The following is a 12,049-nucleotide window of genomic DNA, read 5'->3' on the forward strand; positions in this document are numbered from 1 at the left end:
ATCGCTGCGCTAGCATCCGCCTGGGCCCTCCCAGTGATAGCACGCAGGGGCCAATTAGTCCTGGAGCACAAATATGAAAAGAAATGGTCCTCTGGGAGGCGTCTGCCAAAAAACGCTTCACTGCTGGAGCGCAAACTGACCAATGAACCCAGCAGTTAGTTCCAGGGAGGCCCCTGGCTAACTTTATCTACCCTACTGCGGAGCCCTCTGACCCCGCCGGGCCCCCGCTCTGGGTCTCCAGCTGAGAAAATGGACACACACCAATAGGAGACATCAACATGCGAGTGGTCATGCGTCAGACGGGCTGTAAGTTTGTTCCAGAATAGCAAGACGGCCCAAAAACACAGAAACTGATCAATTAACTGGGAAGGAAAATGTTGAAGCTAAACACACATCAGGAGCTCCGCTGGGTGGCTTCATTGGACGGGTGTCAGCGGCTGGTTAACCGCACCTGCCTAACCGCACCTGCCTAACCGCACCTGCCTAACCGCACCTGCCTGACCGCACCTGCCTAACCGCACCTGCCTAACCGCACCTGCCTAACCGCACCTGCCTAACCGCACCTGCATCCTATCGTTCTGATCTGAACAGAGACCGTTCTGTCTGCAGCTTCTTCTGACTGCGCCTCCTCCTCCTCCTCCAGGCTTTAAGGAGGTGAGGTTTCTCCTTTAAGGAACTCCTGAGCTGCAGAGTTACAGAGAACCTGCATCAGTTAAGGTTCTCCATCGCTTATCGGGACGTTTGCTGAATCCAAACCTCTCTGCATGAAATGTAACCAGAAAAACTAAAATACCAGAAAATGTTGAGATGTTCAAAGTTCAAGATGCTTTTTTAAAAACCTGCTTCAAACCTTTGAACTTTGTTTTTTCAGCGTTCTGTTAACAGTTTTAGCAGGAACTGGTCTATGATCAGTATGAAACGGAGCACTGGTCGGTGAGAGGAAGCCTCCAGAAAAACGTCAGTGATGTCACCTCCGCATTCCACTGACCTTGCTCTATTTTCATAGAGTCAGAGATAGAACTGGATGAAGAAACTTCAGCAGAAAAACGCCGGTCAAGGTAAGGATCGACATCTCACCGTTAGCTTCTGATAGTTGTGCTAACCGCACTAATGTCAGTAATGCTAACTAAATGTTTCAACATTTAAACTCGTAGGGAAGCGGCTGTTCCAACCTTCACATTTCCAAATTCTCCCAGTGGTGCACGACTTTACACAAGTGAATAAAGTGAATGTGATTGGTCAATTATTAGGGGGGCGGGAGGTTCACAAGCATTTTAGTTGTAGCTGGTTTGTTGGGAGTATCTTGCTAACCAGTTAGCATCTTAGTGCTAGCAGGTTCCCAATGGGAAATTCCATTGGGACCAAGTAGCACTAAATTGGTGACTTAGAAACGACGCTGTCAAGGAACGCTATGGACAGCGGAAACATGCAAGAGGAGGAGAGTTTAGTGTCGGAGGTCGTGGATGAGTCTTCTCCGTCATCCATTTTTTATTTAGAGGAGGAAAGCGGGGACGAAGATGTTGTGGAAGAGGACGCCAGGGCGGCAGAAGCTTGGTTTGGTGTAGAAGGCTTCCAGCCGTACATGTTTGAGCCCTTGCCTCGCTACGCTGCCAGTTCTGTTAGCTCTACGCCTGCCGAAGACACAGACGTCCATCCCCGTGAACACTGGGACGCAACTCAATGGGAAAGGAAACGATTCTGGTTTCAACCGTTGCGTATATTAGCTGCGACACATGAATCAAGATGCTATGACTGAAAACATTTGATTGACAGATGACCGTTGATATATGATTGGCCGAATTTAGGTGTTCAGGCTGACGTAGAACTAACTGGCCTGCAGAAGATAACGGAAAAAAAAACAACACAGATTTTAGGACAGGATTTTTTTAGAAATAGAAATTTTCTAACTTAACTGGAGCTGAACTGGTTCTGACCTGGAGCTGTACTGGTGCTGAACTGGAGCTGAACTAGAGCTGAACTGGTTCTGAACTGGTTCTGAGCTGGAGCTGAACTGGTTCTGAGCTGGAGCTGAACTGGAGCTGAACGGGAGCTGAACGGGAGCTGAACTGGAGCTGAACGGGAGCTGAACCAGAGCTGAACTGGTTCTGAGCTGGAGCTGAACTGGAGCTAAACTTGTTCGGAACTGAAGCTGAACTGGTTCTGAGCTGGAGCTGAACTGGAGCTGAACGGGAGCTGAACTGGTTCTGAGCTGGAGCTGAACTGGTTCTGAGCTGGAGCTGAACTGGAGCTAAACTTGTTCGGAACTGAAGCTGAACTGGTTCTGAGCTGGAGCTGAACTGGAGCTGAACGGGAGCTGAACTGGTTCTGAGCTGGAGCTGAACTGGAGATGAACTGGAGCTGAACTTGTTCGGAACTGAAGCTGAACTGGTTCTGAGCTGGAGCTGAACTGGAGCTGAACGGGAGCTGAACTGGAGCTAAACTTGTTCGGAACTGAAGCTGAACTGGAGCTAAACTGGAGCTGAACGGGAGCTAAACTTGTTCGGAACTGAAGCTGAACTGGAGCTAAACTGGAGCTGAACGGGAGCTGAACGGGAGCTGAACTGGAGATGAACTGGAGCTGAACTTGTTCGGAACTGAAGCTGAACTGGTTCTGAGCTGGAGCTGAACTGGAGCTGAGCTGGAGCTGAACTGGAGCTGAACTGGAGCTGAACTGGAGATGAACTGGAGCTGAACTGGAGCTGAACTGGTTCTGAGCTGGAGCTGAACTGGAGCTGAGCTGGAGCTGAACTGGAGCTGAACTGGAGCTGAACTGGAGCTGAACTGGAGATGAACTGGAGCTGAACTTGTTCGGAACTGAAGCTGAACTGGAGCTAAACTGGAGCTGAACGGGAGCTGAACCGGTGCTGAACGGGAGCTGAACTGGAGCTGAACTGGAGCTGAACTGGAGCTGAACCAGAGCTGAAACGGTTCTGAACTGGTTCTGAGCTGGAGCTGAACTGGTTCTAAGCTGGAGCTGAACTGGAGCTGAACTGGTTCTGAGCTGGAGCTGAACTGGAGCTGAACTGGAGCTAAACTTGTTCGGAACTGAAGCTGAACTGGAGCTAAACTGGAGCTGAACGGGAGCTGAACGGGAGCTGAACTGGAGATGAACTGGAGCTGAACTTGTTCGGAACTGAAGCTGAACTGGTTCTGAGCTGGAGCTGAACTGGAGCTGAGCTGGAGCTGAACTGGAGCTGAACTGGAGCTGAACTGGAGATGAACTGGAGCTGAACTGGAGCTGAACTGGTTCTGAGCTGGAGCTGAACTGGAGCTGAGCTGGAGCTGAACTGGAGCTGAACTGGAGCTGAACTGGAGCTGAACTGGAGATGAACTGGAGCTGAACTTGTTCGGAACTGAAGCTGAACTGGAGCTAAACTGGAGCTGAACGGGAGCTGAACCGGTGCTGAACGGGAGCTGAACTGGAGCTGAACTGGAGCTGAACTGGAGCTGAACCAGAGCTGAAACGGTTCTGAACTGGTTCTGAGCTGGAGCTGAACTGGTTCTAAGCTGGAGCTGAACTGGAGCTGAACTGGTTCTGAGCTGGAGCTGAACTGGAGCTGAACTGGAGATGAACTTGTTCGGAACTGAAGCTGAACTGGAGATGAACTGGTTCTGAGCTGGAGCTGAGCTGGAGCTGAACCAGAGCTGAACTGGAGCTGAACTGGAGCTGAAACGGTTCTGAACTGGTTCTGAACGGGAGCTGAACTGGTTCTGAGCTGGAGCTGAACCAGAGCTGAAACGGTTCTGAACTGGTTCTGAACGGGAGCTGAACTGGTTCTGAGCTGGAGCTGAACTGGAGATGAACTGGAGCTGAACTTGTTCGGAACTGAAGCTGAACTGGTTCTGAGCTGGAGCTGAACTGGAGCTGAACGGGAGCTGAACTGGAGCTGAACTGGAGCTGAGCTGGAGCTGAACTGGAGCTGAACTGGAGCTGAGCTGAAGCTGAGCTGGAGCTGAACTGGTTCTGAACGGGAGCTGAACTGGAACTGAACTGGTGCTGAACTGGTTCTGAGCTGGAGCTGAATTGGAGCTGAACTGGTTCTGAACTGGAGCTGAACTGGTTCTGAACTGGGACGGTTGATCCCCCAATCATCGTGGTCTATCCTGTCCCTCTCAGAGGTGACTTTAAAACGCTGTTTTCTTAAAGCAGCTTTTTTAGCGAGGCCCGGTCGGCCTGGGGAAGGAAGCCTTAAACACGTATTACTGTAAGCTGAGGGCCATCTGTGGCAGAGCATCATTGTTCTTTTGCTGTCATGTTTCTCGTTCGGCCGCCTGCATCCCTGGGATTTGGACTCTGCTGCTTTGCGTGTGACAATCTCTCCATTTAGATTTTGATTCGTCTGTGTTAAATTCAGACGGTGTGTAGATGGGATAAGAGTGCAAATCCCACATCTGACCCTGACTGGCTCTTTGACAACTTTAATCTTTCATCATTGGGCCGAGCTGCATGTCGGCCGTCCTCTCAGCATTCTTCTCACCAAAGGAGAACCTGCTGATGGAGAAGCGGCGCTTGAACCAATCAGAAGCTGAGCTGCTGACGGCTAACAGAAAACATACGGCTGGGTCACAGCGAGACGCCTCCCTGCTCTGAGGCTGGGAGCGACCCTGAGGACTAGCAGATGCTTGGCTACGTTCCTCCACGGCTCGGCGCGGCCCGGTCTGTGGGGGGGTTATCAGGCGGATGCTGAGCCACATCCGATTCCACCTCCCTGTCTGACATCAAGGCGAGCGAGCGCTGCGTGGAGCGCAGCAGGGCTGCTTTGATGTCAGTCACTGAGGACAAACAGCAACATCTCCTGAACATTGGTGGTCTGGAGAATGGCTGCATCCTAACGGTTACCATGGCGATGCTGCGTCACAGCAGAGGGGCGTGGGCGGGAATGTAGGTTAGCAGCTGGCGCGTTCCTCTGCAGCCCTGCCAGCAGCGATCTGCTCATACAGGTGTAAATCCAGCTGCTGGACGCTCCTTTCTCCGCCTCGCCGTGACACACAGGAAGGAGAGACAGACGGACAGATGGTGCTTGGGTTCTCCTGTGCGAGAATAGCGTAAAAGCATATGATATCACCCCCCCCTCTAGGGGCAGAACCTGCTGCCTCACCCTCAGCCAGTGTGAGTCGGTGCAGCGGTGTGCTGCACAGCTGCGTGTCCCGATGCATTAATGCCGACGTCTCTCCTGGACTGAATGAAACCATGAAGCCACTCTGATAATGTCCCACAGAGCCGGCGCAGCGGAGCAGCTCGCCTCAGAAACAGGCATGGTTTGGACGCCAAAGAGAGAGAGCATCACATCAGCTCCTGCAGCCAACCATAGAGCTGTTATCAGGGGGGGATTCTACACCTTCAGGGTCTCTGCTGGTAAAAATCCTACAATAATTTTATAGCACAGAACATTTATGGGGATTTAAAAAGCCAGAGCGTTGGCCAGAGGCTGCTGCAGGACCTGCTGTGCTTTCCTGGAAGACTGACCTTCAGGGAGGAGAAGAATCTGCAGGTTTTCTTCTCTGAACGGTTTAAAACATGTAATGAGTAAAATGATCGGTTGATTGAATATGGCGTTCCCCGGCACTGAAAGCTCCGCCCTACGCCAGCGGCACCTTCAACCTCCTCTTCATCACCTTTATGGTCTGATAAAAATGTTTGTTGTCTTTGAAATATTCTAGTTTAATTAAAATGACTCTTTATCTTGTTTTATGCCACATTTTTAGAAAAAGGCAGTTTAGGTTTAGTGTTTACTTCTCTGTCTGAAAGTTAAAGAAACGGTTCTGCATCATGAGACTTTACCCTGAGATGTTCAACCCTGGTTTTGTGAATGAACTCATCGTCATGATGCACAGCTCAGCTGAGGCAGAGTCAGAGCAAAGCCGTTTCAGGTCTGAAGCTCCAGGAAGAGATCAGAGAAGCATCAATATGATTTTATATCAGGCATGGACAGCGTCTGAAAAGACTGAGAGGCAACATTCAAAAACCCGTCTAGAACATCTAGAACTATAGAATCAAACAATAAGGTTTAAATGTGAGTGATTTGTTCCCTGGTTCCACAGCGCAGCTCCCAGGATGTCATAAACATGCAGATCAGACACCACAGCACCTAAAAACGTTGACAGAGCGAAGCCTTCTGCAGGCTGGTTTAAAAAACCCCAATGCTGTTAATGCGACCGCAGGATCAGGACTCCACTTTCATCCTCAGAGCTTACTTATCAAATATCACAGGGAAATAAATCCCCCGCCATCTGTTGGAATCATTATAGCATTTCCATTCAAACAGGGCATGAAAATGACATTTAAATGGAAAATATTAAAATCTGCCTATATTTGTAGAGCCACCTGTACTCTATGTAAATGACCTGGGGAGGCCTGTAGCTGCAGAAGGCCTTAAAACGACAACATTTCAATGTATGGCAAAGATCCAGAAAAGAGTAAACGGCAGAGCCAGGCTGAGCCATTCTGCCTGTTTCAGCTCTACATGCATCCAGACTGATTTCCTTACAGCGTAGCTCCTGTTTTATCTGTCTTCTCAATAACCCGAACAGCGCTGTGCTTCATTAGGATATGCAAAAGAACCGAGAGCATCAGCTGGACGTTCAGAAGGAGAACAGAGAGACTGATGGAGCCATCAGCCTGTAGGGATGTCAGCTGCAGCCTGAGATGCCATCATGGCCGCCTGGAAGCTGCAGTCAGTCCTCCTCCAGGTGTTTGCTTTGAACAGGGCTGATCTTGTTACCTCCTTAGGAGGAGGTTCTGGGATGGAGCAGGGGCCCGAAGTGAGCAGCAGGGGCCCAAAGTGAGCAGCAGGGGCCCAAAGTGAGCAGCAGGGGCCATTGGAGGCCCTGAAGCTGGCGCCACTGATTCCGTTTTTGGTAAAACAAAATGCTCCTCATTTCAGGACCATCAGAACCTTCAGACCGTTCTTCATGTCCTGGAGGTCAACGTTTGGCCCCCCAATGAACAGCAGTAGAACAATTGGAGGACTGTGGCCCCACATCAGGGGCCCCTGAGCAGAGTCCAGTGGAGAGGATCCCTGAGCAGTGATTGATTCCCCCAGCAGTGACCAGAAGCAGTGTGTGGGCGGAGCTACCTACCCTGTGCGTTTGGTGATGGTTCCCAGCGTCATGGGCTGTTTGATCTGAGCCAGAGGCAGAACCACGGTGAGGCTGGGCAGCGGGCTGAGCCGAGGGTTCCCCATGTTGTTGTTGGTGAAGTTGTTGTACGAATCCTGGCTGCTGAGTTTGGCTGAAAGACACAAAGGCAGAAGATGAGCTGCAGAGAGTAGAACTGGAAGCTGCTGGACCATGGAGATCAGTTCAGAGGAAAACACACGGATGCTGAAACTCTGGATCCGCTTCGGATGCGTTTATAGACACTTATATGACCCCCCCCCCCCCCCCCCCCCCCCCGCTCCCTCATCAGGCCAGCTCCATGCTGTAAATAACCAGTCCAAGATGCTGCATTACAGCGCTCTGCCTGGAAGCCTTAATCAGGGCCAATCAACGGCCTCTCTGGCCCTGCAGGGACCCACATACAGGCACACATGGGAGAACGTAGAGATAGATGGTCTAGAGATCCTATCTCTGCTGAAGAGCTGCAGTCCAACCTAATGAGACCAGGCTGCCCTGCTCCATCACTGCTGCTGCTCTTCTTAGCATTCAGTCTGCATTCAAACACGCATGAAGAGGAGAACAGGACTGATCCCGTTTTAATAAACTCCAACATGCATGCAGACGCTTCATAGCTGCCAGAACTGCAGCTCTAAGACACCTTCATCATCCTCAGATTAAAGAAAAATAAATCGGCCGAAAGGACAGAAACCAGAAGGCCTGAAAACAGATCAGTTCTAGAATGAAAGCAGCGTTTCCACAGAGGAAAGCTTGGATGATGTCATAGATGTTGTTAATTATATTATATGAAACATCTAGAAGAAGAAATAATAAAGAAGATGAATCAGTGCAGAAATAAAGCCAACAAACTGCAGAATAACGTCCTGCCTGCTGGTTACCTCTGCTGAACACAGAGAAACGAGCAAACAAAGGCACCTAAACACACACATTCAACCACACACCATCATCCAACTCATTTATCTGTAATCCCGCTGGCAGCCCAAGGAAAATCCCAAGTTCAAGAGCTTTGAGAAGAAATAAAGAGCCAAGCAGCGGGCGCAGCACAAAAGGCCCTCTGAATGTTTTCCTGGTTCCGTTTGTTGCTTTAATAGATGAATGACAGCAGCCAAACATAAAGGACTGAAGGGGTGGGGGGGGGCATGAAGAGGGAGTGCTGAGTGTTTGGATCCAGGCTTTTAGATCATTACCAAGGAGCTCCCCATTTCATTAGTCCCTCCATAGCTCTGCTCTGACCCCCCCCCTCAATGTCCACATTCAGACCTCTGACAGCCAACAATGCTGCATGACCTTCATAGGGGGAGACCCAGCCGTCAGCAGACACCCCGCCCCCCCCCCCCCCCCGCTGCAGTGGCCCGGACCGGGGGGGGATTCCTGAAAGCCCTTCACATCTCACAAGTGCTACACCCCCAGAGCGGAGCAGCCACCTTTTGTGTGGAAGGAAGGGGAGCAGATGAGGAAGGAGGAATAATCTGTGCAGGAAGCAGCCTGAAAGATGCCTGAAAAAAGCCTGCAAGCAGCCTGAAAGAAGCCTGAAAGCAGCTTGAAAGCAGCCTGAAAGAAGCCTGAAAGCAGCTTGAAAGCAGCCTGAAAGAAGCCTGAAAGCAGCTTGAAAGAAGCCTGAAAGCAGCCTGAAAGCAGCTTGAAAGCAGCCTGAAAGAAGCCTGAAAGCAGCTTGAAAGAAGTTTGAAAGAAGCCTGAAAGAAGTCTGAAAGAAGCCTGCAAGCAGCCTGAAAAAAGCCTGAAAGCAGCTTGAAAGCAGCCTGAAAGCAGCCTGAAAGAAGCATGAAAGAAGTCTGAAAGAAGCCTGAAAGAAGCCTGCAAGCAGCCTGAAAGAAGCCTGAAAGCAGCCTGAAAGAAGCCTGAAAGCAGCCTGAAAGAAGCCTGAAAGCAGCCTGAAAGCAGCCTGAAAGCAGCCTGAAAGAAGCCTGAAAGCAGCCTGAAAGAAGCCTGAAAGCAGCCTGAAAGAAGCCTGAAAGAAGCCTGAAAGCAGCCTGAAAGCAGCCTGAAAGAAGCCTGAAAGCAGCCTGAAAGAAGCCTGAAAGCAGCCTGAAAGAAGCCTGAAAGAAGCCTGAAAGCAGCCTGAAAGAAGCCTGAAAGCAGCCTGAAAGAAGCCTGAAAGCAGCCTGAAAGAAGCCTGAAAGCAGCCTGAAAGCAGCCTGAAAGAAGCCTGAAAGCAGCCTGAAAGCAGCCTGAAAGAAGCCTGAAAGCAGCCTGAAAGAAGCCTGAAAGCAGCCTGAAAGAAGCCTGAAAGAAGCCTGAAAGCAGCCTGAAAGAAGCCTGAAAGAAGCCTGAAAGCAGCCTGAAAGCAGCCTGAAAGAAGCCTGAAAGCAGCCTGAAAGCAGCCTGAAAGAAGCCTGAAAGCAGCCTGAAAGCAGCCTGAAAGAAGCCTGAAAGCAGCCTGAAAGAAGCCTGAAAGCAGCCTGAAAGAAGCCTGAAAGAAGCCTGAAAGCAGCCTTCAAAGCAGCCGGAGGGAGAACAGGTGAGATGGGGTGGGACCTCAGTCAGAGGACACTGTGGAGATCTGAGGCTAACCGTAGCAGTGTTTGACCTTTGACACGGTGAATTATAATCCAGAAAAGAATCCAGCATTTTAAGATGGGTCATCTGAAAACCTGAAGATGAACACATCCAGGTGTTCATCCAGGTGTTCATCCAGGGGTTCATCCAGGTTGTCATCCAGGGGTTCATCCAGGAGGTGTTTCACTGTAAGGCAGGGACTGGATGCTGCCTGATTAAACTACCTGATCCCAGCCGCCTGCTCATCGGCAGTGAAGTTACTGATAATCAGCCAGAGCCGCCTAGAGCTAGCTATGCTAACAGCTACATCAGACCGTCAGTCCACAGTGGAAAAAAACTCACTAGATGTTTCAGTCCACTTTTCCCTATTTGACCCAATTAAACTGCTGAATGGAAGAGAGCACCCCCCCCCCTTATAAACGCATGGTAATGGTAGCGTGATGTCACACTGTGATGTCACCAGAGCGTGGGAAGGAGGATCAGAACCAAACTGGCTGGAGAAGCTCCAGTTCTCCCAGTATAGCTGAGAGGTAGCTGCTGATTCAGTCAGCGCAGGGTTAACTGGTGACCATTCCTCCCAGTAAGACTCCTTCCTTCACACTGATGGTGAAACCAGGAATCTTCTAACAGCTTATTTGAAATCATCTCAGCTGATGATCCGACACCACCCCCTCAGACGGGTGGTGTTGATGGTGTAAAGGCTGAATAAAGGTTTTCCCTTCAGAGGGTGTGCCAGCAGTGGGAGGGGGGGGGGATTATTCATTTAGTCACAAACAACAGAAGAAACAGGAAGATTAGGATTTCTAAACGGCTGAATGAAGGTGGGAATGATTTCTGCTGGTGGTCGCTTCCTGTCCCACTGAAAGCCACCTGTGGGGAATATCCCACCTGCTGCAGACGAGGCCCACCTCTGGGACTGACAGCTCCAGGCAGAGGCTGGGATTTGATTAATGAGCAGGGCGTGATGCTTCCAGGCCCTGATTCATGAAATCTCCATGGAAAGAAGATCCATCAATGCAAATCCAGCTCCGCCAGTCGTAGAAGGAACAGCGCTGACCCTGCCAAAAAGAGTGGCTCCAACACCTGATCCTGGCCTTTCTTTCTCAGCTAATCCATCCGTCCATCCAGCTCTCCTCCAGCAATCCCTCCCTGTTTCAACAGCATTTGCATTCTCTCCTGGCATTAAGCCTCTCTCTCTATCCTTTGCGCCCTTTCTGGCTCCTCAGGCTCCCCATGTCACGCTATCTCATGTTTCTATCCCCTCTTTTAATACCCAATTTGCATCCAATACAAGCAGGCTGCCTCCACTGAGGAGGCGACGTGCGAAAGGACAAGCTCTGAAGCCTTCCAAACACTGTGTCTTATTTGAATCGTTCTGCCTGACAGCAGATTTCAGTTCAAGAAAAAAGCCGTCAGAGCGGAGAGGGTAGGCAGGTCTGAGGAGGCGCAGCAGGTGACACAATGATGGACGCTCCGGGGTTCAGGATCCGATCTGCAGCGCAGGCTGGGGGCTGGGGAGACGCAAACGGTCCTTCTGTGAAGGTCTCTAACCGTCTTAAAAACATTCAACTATTCACAGGATTATAAGGAAACCATCTTTCTCTGTCTGTGAGAGAAATGATGAAGATCAGCAGCTAAATCAGTGTCTGCTCTCAGAAACTGCAGCTCAGCTGAGGCTGCAGAAAGAAATGAGGAATGTTTGCAGAGTTTCTTCAGCTGTCAGGCATGCAGAGCATCGTTCCTCATGTCTGACCTTTAACCTCTGAAGGTTTATAGAGCAGGTTAAAGCTGCTGCCTTCCTAACATCCCCAATAAAAAGGCCCGAACACCGACAGCTCCACAGGAAAACCAGCGGAGCATCTGAAGGAGCATCAGGGAGCAGAGGTCAGAGTGGATCCGGATCCAGCCGGTTCCGGCGGCGACCCGAACCCGGCAGATAAAACCCAGCGACTCTTTTGATTGGCTGAGAGCAGGACAGGTGTGTAAGACGTGGGAGCTGCTGCAGGCCGCGGCGCTGTAGCTGACAGGGTTTAGGTCATTCCTTCATTTAGGCAAATCCTGGAGCAGGTGAGCTCTAGGGAAATGTGGTTTTTACATGACCTTTGCATCGGTACCAGGTACCTTCAAGTGTCTTTGATTGTTGATTTTAATGACTTATTATAATGTTCCTGAACCTTAACCCACTTTCTGCCATTTCCAAAGCTTCTATAAACATTTCTATGAATCACTAAAAATTTTCATTTTTCCACCTTATTTTTCTCTTGCTGTTTATAAAATAAAAATGCTAATTTAAAATGATGAAGAGTTTTAGAATGAGCAAAGAATAGTTAAATATAAATAAATCAGATTGATCTTTTTCAGGTGGATCTCAGCAGCTCCACCTGCCTGATCGGCCTCTGAGCCCAAAGAATAATCT

General features: G+C 50.1%; 1 protein-coding gene across 1 annotated transcript in view; it reads right to left on the reverse strand.

The window, feature by feature from the left end:
- bcas3 (BCAS3 microtubule associated cell migration factor) overlaps positions 1-12,049 on the reverse strand; it is a gene marked incomplete at its 5' end in the record, with an annotated part of 133,751 nt that overhangs the window by 45,515 nt on the left and 76,187 nt on the right. The window contains one exon of the mRNA XM_038290058.1: positions 7,081-7,231. Within this exon, the coding sequence (XP_038145986.1) occupies positions 7,081-7,231 (151 nt within the window). The remainder of the gene's footprint in view (positions 1-7,080; positions 7,232-12,049) is intronic.

Source organism: Cyprinodon tularosa, unplaced genomic scaffold (assembly GCF_016077235.1).
Source record: "Cyprinodon tularosa strain WSP-4 unplaced genomic scaffold, ASM1607723v1 ctg1070, whole genome shotgun sequence".
Lineage (NCBI taxonomy): Eukaryota > Metazoa > Chordata > Actinopteri > Cyprinodontiformes > Cyprinodontidae > Cyprinodon > Cyprinodon tularosa.